The sequence below is a fragment of the Amia ocellicauda genome, chromosome 18, assembly GCF_036373705.1.
Source record: "Amia ocellicauda isolate fAmiCal2 chromosome 18, fAmiCal2.hap1, whole genome shotgun sequence".
Taxonomy (NCBI): domain Eukaryota; kingdom Metazoa; phylum Chordata; class Actinopteri; order Amiiformes; family Amiidae; genus Amia; species Amia ocellicauda.
Window position 1 is genome coordinate 6,301,907 of NC_089867.1, and position 19,103 is coordinate 6,321,009.

Here is a 19,103-nt window from a genome sequence, read left to right on the forward strand (position 1 = left end):
AGAAGTCATGCAAGTTACAATACAAGAACAAAGTACGCTCCTAATTCCCATTGTTGGCTTCTACAAGTAAAGTTTATTAGAGTTAAATGGGCAAATGTGGTACAGGTTTTGCAATTGTTCTCTGCAACCCCAGATAGTGGGCTCACATTGGGCGCTCGCGGGGGCGGGTGACGTACTGCCACCACAGAGGGGGGAGGTCGCCCTCCTTGCGGGCTGGGGGCAGAACCTCAGACTTGGGCCCATCGGCTGGGGTCTCCTCCTGCAACTGCTGGACCTGAAGAACAAGAACATCCATGTCGGTCAGTGTTGCTAAATCTACTGGGTGAGTTACAATTGAAACGCAGTGGAATTTCTCGCAGCCCCAGACTCTCAGACAATCGTGCAGCTAGGCAGGACAAGGCACGGAAGAACTCATCAGTGCTGGTGGGAAACTCGCACTGGGTCAAGTTTCCTCAAATGCTTCTTCACAGGTCAAACATTCTTTGCTCAACAACCAGGCAGCTTTCACCCCTCCTAGACTCAACCAACAGCAATTTCTAGGTATTGTTTGTTTATTTGTAATGTCATATTGAATATGCCTCTGTATTGTCCTGAATTTTCCATATATGCTTTGAAAACTCAGGTATAACTGCATACATACAGTATTAAGCCGCTTCTAATATGGCCATCTTGCCAGTGGGAAGCTTTAGATGCTATGAACATATGAACCACAGTTTGACATGTGACATGAAGCCCTCTCTCTTGAAAGGGGAGGGGATAGAGGGGTAAAGCGTGTTGACTAACTCAGTGAGGGGTGACTAAGTTATTGGTGCCTGACCTGTAAAGGACAGATGTCGAAATATGACATCTTCACACTATTTATTAAACCTTTTTTAAAACATGGCACCTCCTAAACGCTCTCTCATTGAGCATAGTACTCGTCTTACTGGTACTTTAATTTATATATTAATAAAATATCTATACATGTTAAATTCTTGTGAACGCTGCATTATATTCATATAAATTAACACAAAAATAATAATTAAACGAGAGCTAGAGGCCTGAGGTAGACTAAATGAGGCATTAAGCTCATCAGTGTCTAAGCCCATTTGCAGTGTGGCTCGATACAACACGGTGCTTAAGAAAGTATAGACTTTTTTCTTTTTTTGCATTGATGAAAAATGCCACTCGTACCTCTCTGTCCCAGGATTGGGCTCGGAGTTTCCTCCACTGGTCCCTCTTGGCAAAGTAGTCTGGGTACATGGCTTTCTCCGAGGGGTGCCAATAATCCAGACACCACTCGGGTACCTGGTCAGAGACAGAAGAAGACGGCCATTAAATCTGAATAAAGCAAGACAGGAGCCTCGCTGACATATATGGGTAACCTTGTTGTAAAAGACCAGTGTGTTTTCAACTTGCTGAGCCTTCACCTGAATGTTTTCACAGTCCGTACACAATCGCACAGGACATCTGTTACTTAGTATAAAAAATATATAGTTGTGATCCCATCCATTTAAGCAAAAATGGCTTGAGAAGGAATCACAATGAAACTGTTAAAAGCACTATTCTGAAGAGTCCTGCTAAAGATGCAATGTGCAACTTTCGATTTGGCATTTGGTTCTAAAGGGGTAGGGAATGGTTTAAGATATCACCGACTCTCACAAATTTGAAGACGAATACGAAGTGATCCCTACCTTGAAGCATTCATATCTCTCGTAGGAGGTTCCTCCAGGGGAGTCAGGGAAGATGTAGGGCTGGGGGTGCTGGTTGGACCAGAACTCCTCCTCGCCAGCTTTCAGAAGCATCAGTGCCTTCACCATGTCTTTCTCATCCTTGTTTTCATCAAAGCGGGCCCTCAGCATACAGGCGTAGAATCGGTACTTGTCTCTGTAGAGTCGAACCCACAGCACAATTCAACTCCCAACACAAACACACATGAAGCTGCAAGAAGGCTGCTTTTCCCATCTGATTAGCTTTGGGCCACCAAGATATATACATCAATAATAGTTTCTGTTTAGCAGCATCTGCAGGTTGCCTTTTGTGTCACTGTAATAATAAATAAAGTATTATAGTCTGTGAACTGGAATGATGCTATAGTGAGAGATTTAATCACCAAGAGAAGAAATTAACTGTACACTTGTGTCCAATGCTTAAGATGGACGTATTCAGTGTTTTCTATCTATGAAACAAGACTGACATACATAGATCGGGTTTCTAATGACAAGAAACTGACTTTTCTGTGTGTTTTTTGAAGGATACACGGAATTCAAATAATACAAATGCATGCAATCAATCGCTCTGCAGAAGCAGGTAAAGTAAGGGAATCTGTCAATCAGCCTCCTGATTGACAACCTATCCTACTAGTGTCAGATTCACTTCTACTGCAGTTTTTTTACTGCATCTTTAAGACATGAACTGGTTTGGATATATAGAGCTACTAGTGTCAGATCCATTTCGGAGTTACCGGTGGTGTCTTTCATGACACGAATGAATAATAGGACATAAGTCAACACAGGCACTCATAGATATCCCGTTTTATACAATAACACGTATTGCTACATGATTTAGACAAACGTTAACGTCACGACAGCGGCACTGACACCATGTAAGTGCGTTTCAATGACAAGACTGTTGTAAACAGGGTGACATGTATCCGTTATCAGTCCGAGGCCTACTGTCGCCACAGCCTGTCCTGCCCCGTGTGAGCGGGTCTTACCTAAATATACACCACGACTCCAGGTGTCGCAGGGCTTTCTTGTAAAGCCGAAGGACTTTTTGTTGATGGGTTAGATAGGCTGCCATCTTCCCTCCGGTACTCCCCGACCGGTTTCACCTTCAACGGGAGCCGCGCAGGGGACGCTGGGATACTGGAGGACTAACCCAAATAGAAAAGACCAGCCAGACAATGCCGGATGACATCTGAATACTGACACCCAGTGGAGGAATTTACAAATGTATTATAAACTTTTCATTTGATGATGATTATGATTATTGTTATTGTTATTGTTGTTGTTGTTAGGCTTTATATTTCGCTATTAATATACCTATCTTATATACCCATCTTTTTGCGGTGATAGGATGTGGAGGTGTATTGTGATACGTAATTAAAATAAAAGTGTTTGATTAAAATCTTAAAGGTTTTGCTTTCCAAAGACGTGAGTGCGGTGTGAAGTGTGATGAGGTCAGGCTGCATAGTGCACAATCTGTGGTGCGCTTTTATTACAGTATTTACAGCCCCGGTAGAGCGGGGAATTATGGGAATTGTGCAGCCTGCGTGTGGATTCTGTATCAACACTGGTACCAGAGCAATCATGGCACACTTTACACTTATTGGTAAGAAAGTTGAATATTAAATTAGAAGTAATGACAGGTAGTTATAGTTTATATATAGTTATACATTTAGCATAAGGACAACATACTTTTGGTATTATGCAGTCGTGATGTAGACTGAACACTCATTTGAAGTGAAATCCTATCGCAATGTATGTTCTCCCCCAGTGACGGCCAGTCAGACCTAATCGATGTGTGGTTAGCGGTTTCAAAAGTGAAATACAGGGATAGTGAAGCATCTCTTTCATTCAGCAATCAAAAGAAAATCAATATATCAGTGCCAGGAAATGCGTCAACTATTGACTATAGCCTATATTGAGAGAACGTTTAAGAAACCTTCAAATCTATCTTTTACAGGTATATTTTAGATCAGGGTCCTGGAGTTCCCCCTGCCTGCTGGTTTTTGTTCCAGCTGAGGTCTTAATTGCTTAATTGAATCCTTAATTGACCTAACAAAGCAATATAGTATTCAATTAAGTAATTAGGATCTAGGTTGGAACAAACACCAGCAGGGCAGGGGGTACTTTACCTTACATGCTGTGTTTGTAATTGGTGATTCAGCTGTATATAAGCCCCTTCTACACTTTAAATATTTGCTATGTTTGGGCTATTTGATATGTAAATTATTTGTATACATTTTGTTGAAAACCATAAATATAAACTTACATTTACTAGAGAAAAAAATAAATTACCCCACCTATCCAGAGTGATCCCTACAAATATATTTGTTTGTTTTTAGATATTGGTGTGAACTTGACAGATCCAATGTTTCGAGGAATATACAGAGGCAATCAAAAACACCAAGGTTAGTATGTTACTTACAGCCTATACAATATGACTGAGGTAAAGGGCTTAATCATGTATGTTTCAGAGGTATCAAAGGCTCAAAGCACACTAAATCAGCAGTTATTTATTCTTATCTACAGATGACTTTGAACAGATCATAGAAAGAGCCACGAAAATTGGGGTCCAGAAGGTTAGTATTGCATCTGTCTTACTGTGCTGCTTATTGCAAAGTGGTGTTTTTTAGTATTTTGCAGGACTTCGAAACTTTAGAATTGTTGTGTTTGTCTTGTCTCTATTTCTAGTTAATGATCACAGGAGGAAGCTTGCAGGACAGTAAGGCAGCCTTGACGATGGCACAGTCTCGGGGTAACTTCATTAACCACATCATGTACCACTAATTTAGTAGAGAACAGTGAGGCATGATGTTCATCCAGACAATAAGCCATCTCTTTCTCCTCTCTCATTGCCAAGATGAATTCTACTGCACTGTGGGATGCCACCCAACTCGCTGTAGTGAGTTTGAGCAGAGCGGCGCTGATCAGTACCTCACAGACCTGAAGGACCTGGCCAAGTCAAACAGGGACAAGGTTGTGGCCATTGGGGAGTGCGGCCTTGGTAGGGTGGACTCCATCTTTTATGTCAAGCCAATGGCTCTTTTTTAAAGAACAAGTTGATATGTGTATTCTCTGACATTTTATTTGAATTAATGTTTTTAACAGTGGTAATTCTGTGATGTTCTATTTAGATATTCAGCAGTGCTCACAGCCTTTTAGTCAGTGTGGCATAAGTTTACAATATTTTAATCCATGTTGTGTCAACCATTTGGCTTGCATAGCACTAATTTGCGGATCATCTACCCTTCTTAGAAGTCAGTTTAGGGAATGTTTTTTTTAATGGATATTAGTTAGAATGGAAAACACTCAAAGCAAAAGGAAAACATCAAATACACAGAACTTTACTGTGAACGAAGAAATATGAGAAAGTGAGGATATAGGGTAAAACAAGATGCTATAAACTACTGTATGTTGTTGTATAAAAAAGGTAAGCTACTTGTCTATGAAAACATAATTGTCTCTGAAAGATAAATACTGGATTCAGTAACCATCCTAATTGCTGACTGGCCTCCTTGAGAAACACAGTACTCAGCTGAGCACAGCATGAATGGAATACAGATGGAACCATTATATTCCATTACTTGGATGGAAAGAAATCTGACTGCAAATGAGTCCCCGGGGAAACTAAACAAAAGCAAAAACACTGGGTGAACGTGGATGTAAACTCATTTTTTCCCTAATTAGGCACAATCATTTTGTCACTTTCCGAACAGCAGGCTGGTAATTACTGCTTCACTTTATGAGTGAGAAAAGCACAATGTCTGTTCAGCAGAAAAGTGTGCAGTTTGTCTGTTTCTACTTGTGTAAGTTTAAGAACTTATTTAAGTTAACTGTTGTATACTATGGTTAAACCACAGCGATGTGTAGGGTGAAAAAGTGTAAATTGCAATCATGGTTGGGTACTATGGTACAAACAAAGGAAACCCATAGCAAAGTAAATTTACTGCATAAATGTTCATAAGGGCATTTATGAGCCCAGTTATTCAAATATTCGGTTGCCTAATGCCATCCCTCTGGAACTATGGGAAGCATAAAAAGCACAAAGTCACAGCAGTAATTGCCAGGTGGGTTGTGATTAGTGTTCTCAGTAGTTGATTTATCTATTCCTTGGACAAAGTTGCAAGGTCAGTGTTTAGTTAGATGCAGTGTTGATATTTGCCTGAAAAGGCCTGATGAAGCACAAACACCACTCTCCCAGGTAATTACTTTTCCGCTGCCTCTCTTCACTACAGTAGAGCTTTGTATTCTGTCATTTCCCGCAAGGCTGACTAATTTTAATGAACTCCTTTCCCTGTAACTTTGTGGATCCAGTACTTTAATAACTATTTTATGCATAAAGTGTGTAAGGGAGTTTCTTCCACCACAGGTTTGGTCAGGGGGTTTGGCTGGCTGAATTAATGCTTACTGATTGCAGACTGACGGTTGGTTTGTCCATGGAAAAAGAATACAACATCAGAAATATCTGGTTTTATGTAGTGAATGAAAGACTGAGATGGATCCCAATATGTGGTTTAAAAATAGATGTGGTGATTTAAAAAAAAAAGACTTCAGCCTGTAATATACAAGCTTGTTCTCAGTAGAAGACTGAATTACAACCCAATTATGACTCTAAATGCATCTGATTTTAACCAGCTCCAAATCAGCTGCACCTGTATGCCACATAATTATGAGCATCTGATCAGCAATGCCATTGAATTGAGACACCATTGAAACTTGTGTATATACAATTAATATAGTTTTGGCAGTTGTTGTCACATTTTTATACATATAAGACTTCAATTTCCAAGTGTGTGTTATTTAATTCCCTTTTACATGATCAGATTTTGACAGATTGGAGTTTTGTCCTAAAGAGACCCAGCTTCGGTAAGTTGAATTTTGATGTGCAGACATTTCCTGTGAAAAAGATAATAAAAATAATAAAGTTAAACATTGGAGTTTAATAAATAACCCAGTATGACTGTGTCTATATAACTTACGTGCGTCAAAAGAACAATTTAATTCCAACATGAGCCCTTCTAAACACCAATTGTTGTAGTAAATACAATGCAAAGGCAAAATTCAATATGAATGTATGTATAAGAGAGAAGGTCCCAAGAAATCAGATAAAAATAAAACAAATCAAAACAATGCCTACATAGTTCCAGACACCCGCAACTCTTGGTGTTCAGAAGTGCCTTCTATTTTAAGGACTACATGTACCTCTACTCCATTTCCTCTTGTATACTATTATAGAAGATTATTATTACTATTATTATACAAGAGTGATACAATTTCAAGTAAGTGAAGGACTAAATATATGTGCAAAATAATTTGTATTTTCTCTCTTTTTTTTTCTTAATTCTGAAAGGTACTTTGAAAAGCAATTTGATTTGGCTGAAGAAACTAAGCTGCCAATGTTCCTCCATTGTAGGAACTCACACAAGGAATTTATAGGTACTTCTGCTTTTCTTTGGGGTTCGACCTTTCTGGCACCTGCTAAGCTCTTTGCACTTTGAAACTGTATGTTTTCCACATTGGCAGATATAATGAGAAGAAACAGAGAGAGGTGTGTTGGAGGTGTGGTAAGTTCAGTTATTTTTTATGTTATTATAGATATGTGCTATGTCCAGTCCTGGGATGATCTTGCTTAGTGCAGTGTTCCCCATGCTGGTCCTGGAACCCCCGCTGTCTGTTGGCTTTTATTACACTCTCCACCTGTTTAAGAGCTGAAAACAACTGACAATCATTGGCTTAATTAAAGGCTCAAAGAAGAGCTCAGTTGGAATGAAAATCAGCAGACAGATTGGTTCATGCTCCACTGGAACCAGGGTTAGGAGCTACTGGGTTAGTGCAAACTCACTACAGTTGGATTGGTTCATGTTCATGTTCTTGGATTCGCTTTTAACATTTACCGCTAAGAAAGTAATACCAATACAATGAAACTGAATTCCTTTACATGTTTGGTCAATAAATGATACAACAATAGATTGAAGGGTTAGGTTCTGTTTCAGTTTCCTCATCTTGGTTTCTGAAACGGGGTTTGACTAGATCTGATGTTTCAAAATGGTGAGGTAATGCATTTGTCAATCAATAATAAGAGCTAGATTATTATTTTTCGCTGGATATTGCTGCCAAGGCATGGCTTTTATGGAAGCAGTATGCACCTGTTTAATGAAGTCAGGAAAGTCTTGTGATTTGGATTAAGAAGAGAGAAATCTCATTACTGTCATCCTAAACAGGTTCATTCATTTGATGGTACTAAGGAAGAAGCTGCAGCAATAATTGACCTTGATCTTTATATTGGTATAAATGGTTGGTAAGTTGATCTTAAACTGCAAATGTTTTAATGACAGGGACCCCACTCCTTTTAAAAAAAAATGTCCCAACTGATAAATACTGAGGCAATTTAACAAAACATAATTTAAGTGGAGAATTTCCAATAATAATATAGATACAATGACTAAACACTTATTCATAATTTAGAATTCAAATTGTATAAAATTGACATTTTACTATTCCTTTCATTGAATATAAAACATCTGAACCAAAATGGGTACAGATTTCTGAAATTATCCTCTTGCTTGTCCCAAAGATGGAGAAACCATAACTTGAGATTTAAAACCATACAGTGGGGATGACTTCATATTTAAAGACTAAATACAGTAAAAACTGGGTGTGACTTAAAGTGCGTCTGGATTCAGTTACATTAAGTCGACAGATACAATGTAAAGCCCTGAAACACATGTTGTGTTGCATTCTGAGAAAAGCATCCACCCAACTTAAACCAAGTGAAGCTAAGTATACCCATTTAACATCATGCCAGTCACACTGGTCAACTAGAAATACAGTTTTTTCATTTTCAATCTGTTTCAGCTCATTGAAAACAGAACCAAATATTGAAGCAATGAAGTCCATACCAACTGAAAGGCTAATGATTGAGACAGGTAGGTGCAGGATTATAGACCAGAAATAGGCCTTCAAATGCACTATTCATTAAACATTTTGGGAGAATTAACAAGTGGGAAAAGTCTTACTTTTCTCATTGGCTGTGGTAAGGATATAAAATCTATCAGCACAGAGACCCTTTCCATTTTGCACTCTTATTATATCTTTTGGATTTGTCTTTATACAAGTATGATACATTGAAAAGTGTTCAGTCAAGTAAATGCGTGTTCTTCATTTGTACAGACTGAATTCTCAAAAGTTGGAATTGCATGTAGCATTGCCTGAAAATAAAGGGACAATAAGACCTATCAAATAATGTTTGGTTTGTTTCAGCTGCTTATTAATCAATTCAGATACAAATGTTTTCAGGAACATATTTTAGTATTTTTATTTTAGTATAAAGTATAAAGCATCATTACAAGAGGAAAAGTAGCTTGAGGAATGTGTCCTGTTTCTTTTTATGAAAATGAAATATGCTTCTTATCCTATGTATGTCTCTTTACAATTAGTGAAAGTGGGGTAAGGTTTACTTTCCCAAATTTGGAAGCAAAATTTAAATAATAGGGTTTTCCTGTATATGTCTTTTAGATGCCCCCTGGTGTGGAGTGAAGAACACTCATGCTGGGTCAAAGTTCATCAAAACTACCTTTCCCACTAAGAAGAAGTGGGAGGCTGGCCACTGCCTTAAGGACAGGAATGAACCCTGCCATATCATGTATGTAATCAAAGCAAAACCTCTTCATAATAGGGGTAAATCTTAGTTGTTTTGCTAATCCAACATAATGCAAGATGATAGTGTTATTTATGGAGAAAAGCATGTTCTCTGTATTTATTTGTATATGATGTTTGTATTCAAGGATACATGCCTGCCTACAACTTATGATTTTAGTTTCTACCCAGCACCTTGGTTGTCCTTTTAGTTTGTTATTTTCAGGACTACTCAAGCTTTTGGGAAAATAAAAATCAACTCAGGTAATGGAATATTTCATCGTAGTTATTCCTGATATCCCAAATCAATTCAACATCCCTACACTACTATAATACCCACATTTGCATGTCAAAGTCAACCGAAAATAAAAGCTACCAATTGTGAGGTTTAAAAAAATGTTGCTGTGTTTTTTGTGTGTTTATTAAACTAACAACAAGACACTAATTGTCTTGATAATACAAACCTGTTTTGTTGATTATATCTCTGCAGTCAAGTGCTCGAGGTTATGGCTGCCACAAGAGAGGAGGATCCTATTGAGATGGCAAACACCATTTTCAAAAACACAATGAAGGTCTTCTTCTAGAGATGTTGATCCAGGATATTATGCCAGCCTAGACTGTTTCTGGTTCAGTGGGACATTTTAAGTATGTAATAAAAAGGACATTAAAACAGAGCATTTGGGTTCTTTATTACAGACCTTGCACCTGCTTGAAGTTTTAGTAGGTCAGTCCTTTATATTATCCCAAATAATTCCATAATTATTTACAAGGAACAATACATTGAGCAATGATTTATAATGTGATTATTATTAATATTATTATTGTTAATAAATCATTTAGCAGGTGTCTTAAGCCAATGAGAAATGATCATAGTTTGAAATCTTCCAATTCAGTTATTTTAAATATGTTTAGTAACTCCACTATCGTTTTAGATTTTGATACCTAATTTATAAGCATTTATAGGCTGTTCTGGGGGCAAAAGGTGGAGCAATTCACTATTAGGTCGGTATGCCTAATAAAGTGGCCACTCAGTGTGTGTATGTATGTATGTATAATATATATACACTCACCTATAGGATTATTAGGAACACCATACTAATACTGTGTTTGACCCCCTTTCGCCTTCAGAACTGCCTTAATTCTACGTGGCATTGATTCAACAAGGTGCTGAAAGCATTCTTTAGAAATGTTGGCCCATATTGATAGGATAGCATCTTGCAGTTGATGGAGATTCGTGGGATGCACATCCAGGGCACGAAGCTCCCGTTCCACCACATCCCAAAGATGCTCTATTGGGTTGAGATCTGGTGACTGTGGGGGCCAGTTTAGTACAGTGAACTCATTGTCATGTTCAAGAAACCAATTTGAAATGATTGGACCTTTGTGACATGGTGCATTATCCTGCTGGAAGTAGCCATCAGAGGATGGGTACATGGTGGTCATAAAGGGATGGACATGGTCAGAAACAATGCTCAGGTAGGCCGTGGCATTTAAACGATGCCCAATTGGCACTAAGGGGCCTAAAGTGTGCCAAGAAAACATCCCCCACACCATTACACCACCACCACCAGCCTGCACAGTGGTAACAAGGCATGATGGATCCATGTTCTCATTCTGTTTACGCCAAATTCTGACTCTACCATCTGAATGTCTCAACAGAAATCGAGACTCATCAGACCAGGCAACATTTTTCCAGTCTTCAACTGTCCAATTTTGGTGAGCTTGTGCAAATTGTAGCCTCTTTTTCCTATTTGTAGTGGAGATGAGTGGTACCCGGTGGGGTCTTCTGCTGTTGTAGCCCATCCGCCTCAAGGTTGTACGTGTTGTGGCTTCACAAATGCTTTGCTGCATACCTCGGTTGTAACGAGTGGTTATTTCAGTCAAAGTTGCTCTTCTATCAGCTTGAATGAGTCGGCCCATTCTCCTCTGACCTCTAGCATCAACAAGGCATTTTCGCCCACAGGACTGCCGCATACTGGATGTTTTTCCCTTTTCACACCATTCTTTGTAAACCCTAGAAATGGTTGTGCGTGAAAATCCCAGTAACTGAGCAGATTGTGAAATACTCAGACCGGCCCGTCTGGCACCAACAACCATGCCACGCTCAAAATTGCTTAAATCACCTTTCTTTCCCATTCAGACATTCAGTTTGGAGTTCAGGAGATTGTCTTGACCAGGACCACACCCCTAAATGCATTGAAGCAACTGCCATGTGATTGGTTGGTTAGATAATTGCATTAATGAGAAATTGAACAGGTGTTCCTAATAATCCTTTAGGTGAGTGTATATATATATATATATATATATACACATTACAAATTGTACACACACTGTAGGTAACCCTGCAATGAGAAGCATGAAGAGGTAACCCTACTTATAATTTTTTCTCTATGTGGATTACTATAAGGTAGACATCTAACCGAAGGTAATGCAACTTTGTAAAATGCAGACGGCATACTGTTGAATAAAGTAATTCAATTGTTTCTACTTAATCTCTTGAACTATTTCAGAAGACTTAATTCTTAACTTTTTATATAACTTTTTTCTGCTGTTATCAACAACACATTTTGCGAAATAATTATATGATGTCAAATGTATCATCGGCACAGGTGGTAGAAGAAATTAGGTCGTATGATTTGAGGTAAGTAAGCAGGACTGCATGGGCTCCAATCTATATTCTAGAGTCCAAGGATGATTGGATACTCAGAAAGGCCTCCAGGCACAGTAACTGCCAAGGCACCATGGGGTAGGAAGCTGCAGCTGCTCAATAAATAAGGATCTTCATTTTATTACCATCCACAGACAAAAAAGTCTGTGAAAAAATGCACATTTCACAGGTATCCGAAAGATGTGAAATGTTCAGCTATGTAATTTGTATACTGTGATGATTTGCTTACAAGAAAATTGCTTAAACCGTTGCACCTTACATAAAATGTTACACCTACAGGTTGAATGTAGCATACCTTGCCAGACATAAAGTAAAAAAGGACATTTGCAGGTAATATTCAGAATCGCAAATTCTTTATTGCTGTTCTTGTTATTGACACAAGCAAAGTCAGACTGTCCGGCACACATCCATCAGCAATTAATAAAACGCCAAGGCGCTGTAAATTCTTGTACAGCAGCACATGACCAGGTGGATTGCGTCAGATATCGGAACGCCATCGAATTACGTTTTCGACGTGACGCGCCGACAGCAGCCACTTCCGCGTTCCGCGCATAGCAACAGGAGGACAGTGAAGATGGCGGTGCGCAGGGACCCCGTCAAATAGCCTGTCCTAATATCGGGAGTACAAACATCCGGGAGCGGAGGGTGTGTACTAGACACCGAGAGACCAGACCCCTCCTGGAATAACATCCCATGGCGTCCCCTCACGCCCGGATCGGCCACCAGGCCCTGGCGGTGTTGGATGTAGCTTTCCGAGTTCCGTGTATCTTTATTATCGACGCCATTTTTAACTCTTACTATGATCCCGGGACCGGTTGGGCCGGTGCTGCTGCACGGATTGTTTTGCGATTTCTGGGTAAGATGCCATGAAAATAGCCGTGGATATGAATTGATTAGGGCGTGAGTCATGCATCGCGCCGGCTGTCATGGCTGGGGAACTTGGCCTACCTGTCCAGGTCTCCTGTCAAAAAAGAAAAGTGCCGCGACCTCTGACTTAACTGCGTTCAAATGCGATTTCATTGAGTCCAGTGTGTCCTCTGCAGTGCCGTGGAAAGATCCCCTCTCGACTGGGAGCCACGCATTGTCCCTGTGCTGCCATGACTCTCATAGTGTTGTTGTTCAGTTGTGTTTGTGTTGCCTTTCAGCCCAGGTTAGCAAGGGCACTTTTAGCCCTCTGGTTGTGTTGTATGATCCTGCCGAAACCGATGTCGATGTGTATATATTTATGATCTTATTTGTTGTCGTAATGTGTACTGTAGATGTTAAATGAACGTTGTACTTAAAAACCATATCGTTTCCGAGGTGGGCTGTGTAACCTAGACCATATTTTGGTTTCTTGGTTGAAAGATCTACCACCACATGAAAACAGTGTTTTGAATTGCACCCAGATATGCTGCTGAACATTATAACTTATGCAGTTTCATATGTGGCAGTGAGGGTCCTCACAGGGTCCCTAGAGTAGAGAATAATGAACAGTATTCAGGATTTCATATATGTGTGATATGATATTGTCTTTGCATTTACAAGGAGAATATATGTTAATTTACGCTTAGCTACCTGTCAGTTACACTCACACGTTAAACATTAACACATACTCCATGAGCAACATGAAGGAATGACGTTACATAAGGGTTTCAGAACTTTGTGTGCTATAGGTCTATGATTCAGCCATATTGTAGGTTTTGTACTATATTTTTCACTGCATAATTTAAACTGACCATACAATAGAGCAGTGGTTTTCAAACCGGTCCTGGAGTACCCCCTGCCCTGCTGGTTTTTGTTCCAACTGAGGTCTTAATTGCTTAATTGAATCCTTAATTGACCTAACAAAGCAATATAGCATTCAATTAAGTAATTAAGCCCTAGGTTGGAACAAAAACCAGCAGGGCAGGGGGTACTCCAGGACCGGTTTGAAAACCCCTGCAATAGAGCGATGGATACGTTCACGGATCGCAGAAAGACAATGGTGATTTACAAACTACATTTACTTGCATGAATCAACATTTTAAACTCCACGAAGTGCATTAAACTCAAGATGTGATGCAGCATTCTACTGACATTTTCTTTCATATTAATGTGTTTAAGTAGTACATATGATAATCCTACAGTAGCACATTGCATTTTTTATTATATATAATTTGATACTTTTGCTGTCCCTGGCACATACAATTCCCAAACTGTCCTGTACAAAATAGCCACTACGCACAACCAGTTGTGTGTTGAAGTCTACATTGTGTAATGCTGTTGTAATACTTTATTAATATGTACCACAGCACACCAAAAGCATCTTCATTTTCAGATAACCATCAATGGAATATGCATAGGTAGTTGTAGATGATCATGTTCTTTTGATTGCAACATGTACACTGTTATCACTGCCCTACTTAACTCTGACCCCTAGGAAAAGTAGACTACAGGGAACTTATCTAACTCGTGTTATTGCTTAATGTGACTTCTGTAATATTGCAATGCTTTAGCTACTGTGCTGTAGTGGCTGAGACGCACTGTATTTTTGTTTAACTTGCATTATGATGCATGACCCACCTTATGTTATTTATTTCCTGTTTAAGTGCATAATCCAGTTGAATCTGAGTCACATTGGACAAATTCTTCAACCATCTAACTCATTAATAGTAGTAGTAAATTAAATGTATGAAGATAGCTGAGAATGTCATGCATAAACTTTTTGTTTATGTAAGGAAGTCAGAAGTCACTAATTCTTCTTTTCTCCTCCAGGTATCCTGGTATCTGGGGTCGTGCTGGTTTTGTCTCAGAAGGCACTGCTCAAGTTCTACATGCTGTTTTCTGCAGTGCTCTTGGGAACAGTGGCAGTCTTGGTCAATTACTACGCCACCTCACACATAGACTTCTACAGCGCTTACTACACTGCAGCCTTGGGTTTTAAGCTGCTTCCTCGCAATGGACCCACGCTATGGCTGGGCATGGTGATGCTCCAGCTCATGTTTGGGATCGGTTATGTGGTGCTCCTCAACATCCAGTCAGTCTTTGCTGTGCTGATCGTCTTGGATGTTATGATCCCCATATGGGGCTTGATCTTAGAACTCCCTGTAGAAGTGCGGCAGCTTGTGGCCATAGCTTCAGGCCTAGTCCTTTTAGTGAACACCATAGTGTATTTAATTATGAAGCTGAAGAAGTTCTATTACTCGGGCCGCTATGTCTACCTGCTCATCAGGCACATGTACCGCATTTACGGCCTCCAGTTATTGGTGGAGGACACGTGGAAGAGGATCCGTTTCCCAGATGTGCTCCGGGTCTTCTGGCTGACCAGACTGACTGCTCAAGCCATCATACTGGTATATGTGGTGAAGGTGGCCAGCAGTGACGAGGGGAACCGCAGCTACTTGATCTCCTGGGAGGACTTCTGGGAAGTGCTGTGCAACCTCATCATCAGCGGATGCGACTCCACGCTGACCGTGCTGGGCATGAGCGCGGTCATTTCTTCTGTTGCGCATTACTTGGGACTGGGGATCTTGGCTTTCATCGGCTCCACAGAGGAAGAGGACAAGCGTCTAGGCTTTGTGGCGCCGGTGTTGTTTTTTATTTTGGCTCTCCAGACCGGCCTCAGTGGCCTGGACCCTGAGGATAGACTTGTGCGTCTCAGCCGAAACATGTGCCTTCTGTTGACTGCCATCCTGCATTTCATCCACGGCATGACCGACCCGGTCCTCATGTCTCTGAGTGCCTCTCACGTCTCGTCATTCCGCAGACATTTCCCTGTCCTCTTGGTTTCCTCCTGCCTGTTTGTGATGCCCATCCTGCTGAGCTACGCACTGTGGCACCACTACTTGCTAAACACCTGGCTGTTTGCCGTAACAGCGTTTTGCGTCGAGCTCTGCCTGAAAGTGATCGTCTCGCTGACTGTGTACACGCTCTTCATGATCGACGGCTACTACAATGTCTTATGGGAGAAACTGGATGACTACGTATACTACGTGCGCTCCACCGGCAACGTCATCGAGTTCATCTTCGGTGTGATCATGTTTGGGAACGGGGCATACACCATGATGTTCGAGTCGGGCAGCAAGATCCGCGCTTGCATGATGTGCCTCCACGCCTACTTCAACATCTACCTGCAGGCCAAGAATGGGTGGAAGACCTTCATCAACAGGAGGACTGCGGTGAAGAAAATCAACTCCCTGCCAGAGATGAAAGGAAGCCAGCTGAGGGAGATCGAGGACGTCTGTGCCATCTGTTACCAGGAATTTGCCACCTCGGCACGCATCACCCCCTGCCACCACTACTTCCATGCCCTCTGCCTCCGCAAGTGGCTCTATATCCAGGACACGTGTCCCATGTGCCACCAGAAGGTCTATATCGAGGAGGACTCGCGAGACAGTGCTGCCTTTTCCAATAACAATGGGTATGTGGCCCCCAATGAAAACCCAGGAGGCTTTGCAGCAGCAGCAGCAGCAGCAGCGGCAGGTGGTGAAGGAGATGCTGATGTTGCCATTGTCGTGGCCGCTGCTGCTGGGCCAGAGCTTGAAAACGAACTAATCGAAGACAATGACAGTATTGAATATGACGAAGATGAGTGGGGGACACAGAATGGTGGAATGCCAGTAGAAGAAGACTATATAAATGATGATACAGACTCGAGTGGAGAATAAAGCACAGATTATTATTTAAATTAAACATAAATAAATGTCAACATCAGGGAAGTTTTTTTTTTTATTTTTTTAAAGGGCTTGGAGAGGGGTAATGTGTATGATGAGGTATATGGTACAGTGTGCCTATGTAATGTTATTAGAAATGCACACTTCTAGCCAATAATCAGATTATTTGTGGTTCACTAAGAAAACAAATTGAACCGAGAAGACTTTTTTTACTGCCTACAAAATTGCAAATGGTTTCCTATCTTTTTGTTTTCCTAAAAATGTTTAGGTGGACGGTGTTATTACAGACCTCCCCCCCTTTTTTTAATTTATAAAAACAGTGCTGTTCAAGTATTAATGAAACCCCACTAATTATTTTCTTCAAATGGACCAGTGAGAGCTCCGAAACAAGGGGAAAGGGTTAACCTAGTGTGACGTGCTACTGTAACTGCAAATATACCTCTTATCATTACTGCTGGTCTCTTGTGTGACCTTACTAAACTTGTGTACGTTATTGTACATGTAATAAAATAGACTTTCCTTTTTTTAAAGGTTGTATTCCAATGACTGTTGTGGTAAACGCTGTTTAACACATGACGCAGAACATGTTTCACAGTCAAGAAACTACAATGCAGTAACATGACTTGTTGAGAACACCGTATTCTGTTACATATTAGCCTTGGCATTTCAAACTGAAGCCATTAGGGGTGGAAGTGTCTTTTTGTTATTTAAGGTTTCATTATCATGAAGTGTGATATTGTTCTGTTGAATCCATACAGGAAATGCTGCTTTTCTTTCACAATGGGTACTTGCTCTAACTGCTGAATAACAATATTCCACAAAGATTTTTTTGTTGTTGTTGCTATTATATATCCAAAGTTACTCAACCAAAATAGACAAATGTGACCTATAATGTAAAGCTTAGTGGAGAGAGATTAAGCATTCTAATATTTTGGAGGGCTTTATGTTAGAATCAAATATGAGGAGCATGCAAGGGTGCAGCTATATTTTGCCTTTAATCTCTCAGAAATTAAGCTTTTTGATTTAGTTGCTGTTCATTTAATAGATTTTTTTTTTTCCTATGACCAAAAATATTTTCAATAGTTACATACTTAGCCATGAGTTAATTTTTCTTTAAATATATTTGTTAATGTGGCTTATTAATTCCAAAGGATTATAGTATGATTCTTTACATCATACCTTTGTCAGCATCAAGGTTTATCACCTTTATCACATTAACATCCTCTTTTGACATCATTAGGGATGGGCTTTAATCGAAATCTGCAATTTTCAAATTGAATTTACAAATATAGGTGCAAAGCAACATCCTTAGGCTCGGTGCTTCAGTCGTTTGAACTAGGGGTCCAAAGTTTGACCATTATCTCTTGAAAGTGCTGTTGGCATTTTTCCCCAATTCGGTTTTTGTTTGAGCAACGTGACACTATTTGTATATTAGGTTTCCATCCTGACAGATTTGTCATAGCAGAGTGTAGACAGTGTGACATGATTCATTTTGGTTTGTTGGTTGGTGGACTGGTTGATTTGGGTGTGATTGAGATTGTTGGGGTTTGGCCATTTTTGTTTTTTTCTCCTACTCCAGAAAATCTACTGACTAACTCAAAGTGCATCATATTTAACATAGTGTGTGTGGGGGGAAATACATTACTTTTGCCTACTCTGTATAGCTTAGAGATTATTCCTGACGTAGAGGGACGATTGAGGACTGATTCTTCAACACACATCTGTTTATGATAGTAAGTGCGGCCCCTGGAATTGCTTTTCCTCCTTTTCTTTATACAAAATTGCCATGAAGAGGTGTAGTTATTGTTATTATTATGATTATGTAAAAACAGAAACAGTAGATTTTATTTATTTATTTATTTATAATCTGAAAAGGATCACCAAATATAGTATTCTTAATTAGCCATTGAAAAGGTATATTATTATTCAATACAAGTACCTGCATTTGGTCCACCTGTTCTGGATCAGAATCAAATAATCTGTTGTCTACAATATACTGGTGACTTCTTTTTTTAATCATTATTCTTCTTACCATCACTAATATTTTGTATTTCTGTTTTTCACAGGTTCAAATGTACTGAGAGAGGGTTATTTCAAAATGTGTGAAATGTAATTATATTTAAGAATTACCATTGAAGTGGAAAGGGGATAAGTGAACCTGTATTCCTGTTTGAAATGGCAAGTGTAAACTGAGATGTCACATTGATTGCCTTGATTGTTTTTTCCTCCAAATTTTACAATTTGTTACAAATGTGGTATTTATGAATTATATTTGCTCTAATTATTCAAAACTCTGTTTACGGTCCATATAGATTGAGGTTTCTCATGGAAATCTTTTTTCACATGGAAATGATTGACCAGCTATATAAAGGTGGCTTTGTTGGTTCAAGTCATGGTATAGTGAACTGTTTTACATTCCATAGAAAGGAATATTATGTAAAGTATGATTTTTTTTTTTTC

General features: G+C 39.7%; 3 protein-coding genes across 3 annotated transcripts; 2 read left to right on the forward strand and 1 right to left on the reverse strand.

The window, feature by feature from the left end:
- Positions 1 to 50: 50 nt before the first annotated feature.
- ndufb9 (NADH:ubiquinone oxidoreductase subunit B9) lies at positions 51 to 2,851 on the reverse strand. The gene is made up of 4 exons (XM_066691333.1): positions 2,696 to 2,851; positions 1,674 to 1,866; positions 1,174 to 1,287; positions 51 to 274 (listed from the first exon to the last, which is right to left on the reverse strand). Exons 1-4 carry the CDS (start codon positions 2,779 to 2,781, stop codon positions 143 to 145), a joined length of 525 nt encoding a protein of 174 aa, XP_066547430.1. The 5' UTR covers positions 2,782 to 2,851; the 3' UTR covers positions 51 to 142.
- Positions 2,852 to 3,208: 357 nt separating this feature from the next.
- tatdn1 (TatD DNase domain containing 1) lies at positions 3,209 to 10,015 on the forward strand. Its single transcript, XM_066690898.1, has 12 exons — positions 3,209 to 3,312; positions 4,049 to 4,114; positions 4,236 to 4,285; positions 4,398 to 4,461; positions 4,567 to 4,710; positions 6,530 to 6,572; positions 7,057 to 7,142; positions 7,230 to 7,270; positions 7,928 to 8,004; positions 8,562 to 8,632; positions 9,222 to 9,348; positions 9,832 to 10,015. Exons 1-12 carry the CDS (start codon positions 3,234 to 3,236, stop codon positions 9,923 to 9,925), a joined length of 942 nt encoding a protein of 313 aa, XP_066546995.1. The 5' UTR covers positions 3,209 to 3,233; the 3' UTR covers positions 9,926 to 10,015.
- Positions 10,016 to 12,552: 2,537 nt separating this feature from the next.
- On the forward strand, positions 12,553 to 17,173 carry rnf139 (ring finger protein 139). The gene is made up of 2 exons (XM_066690726.1): positions 12,553 to 12,865; positions 14,746 to 17,173. The coding sequence occupies exons 1-2, from the start codon at positions 12,703 to 12,705 to the stop codon at positions 16,635 to 16,637; spliced, it is 2,055 nt and encodes a 684-aa protein (XP_066546823.1). The 5' UTR covers positions 12,553 to 12,702; the 3' UTR covers positions 16,638 to 17,173.
- The last annotated feature ends 1,930 nt before the right edge of the window (positions 17,174 to 19,103 follow it).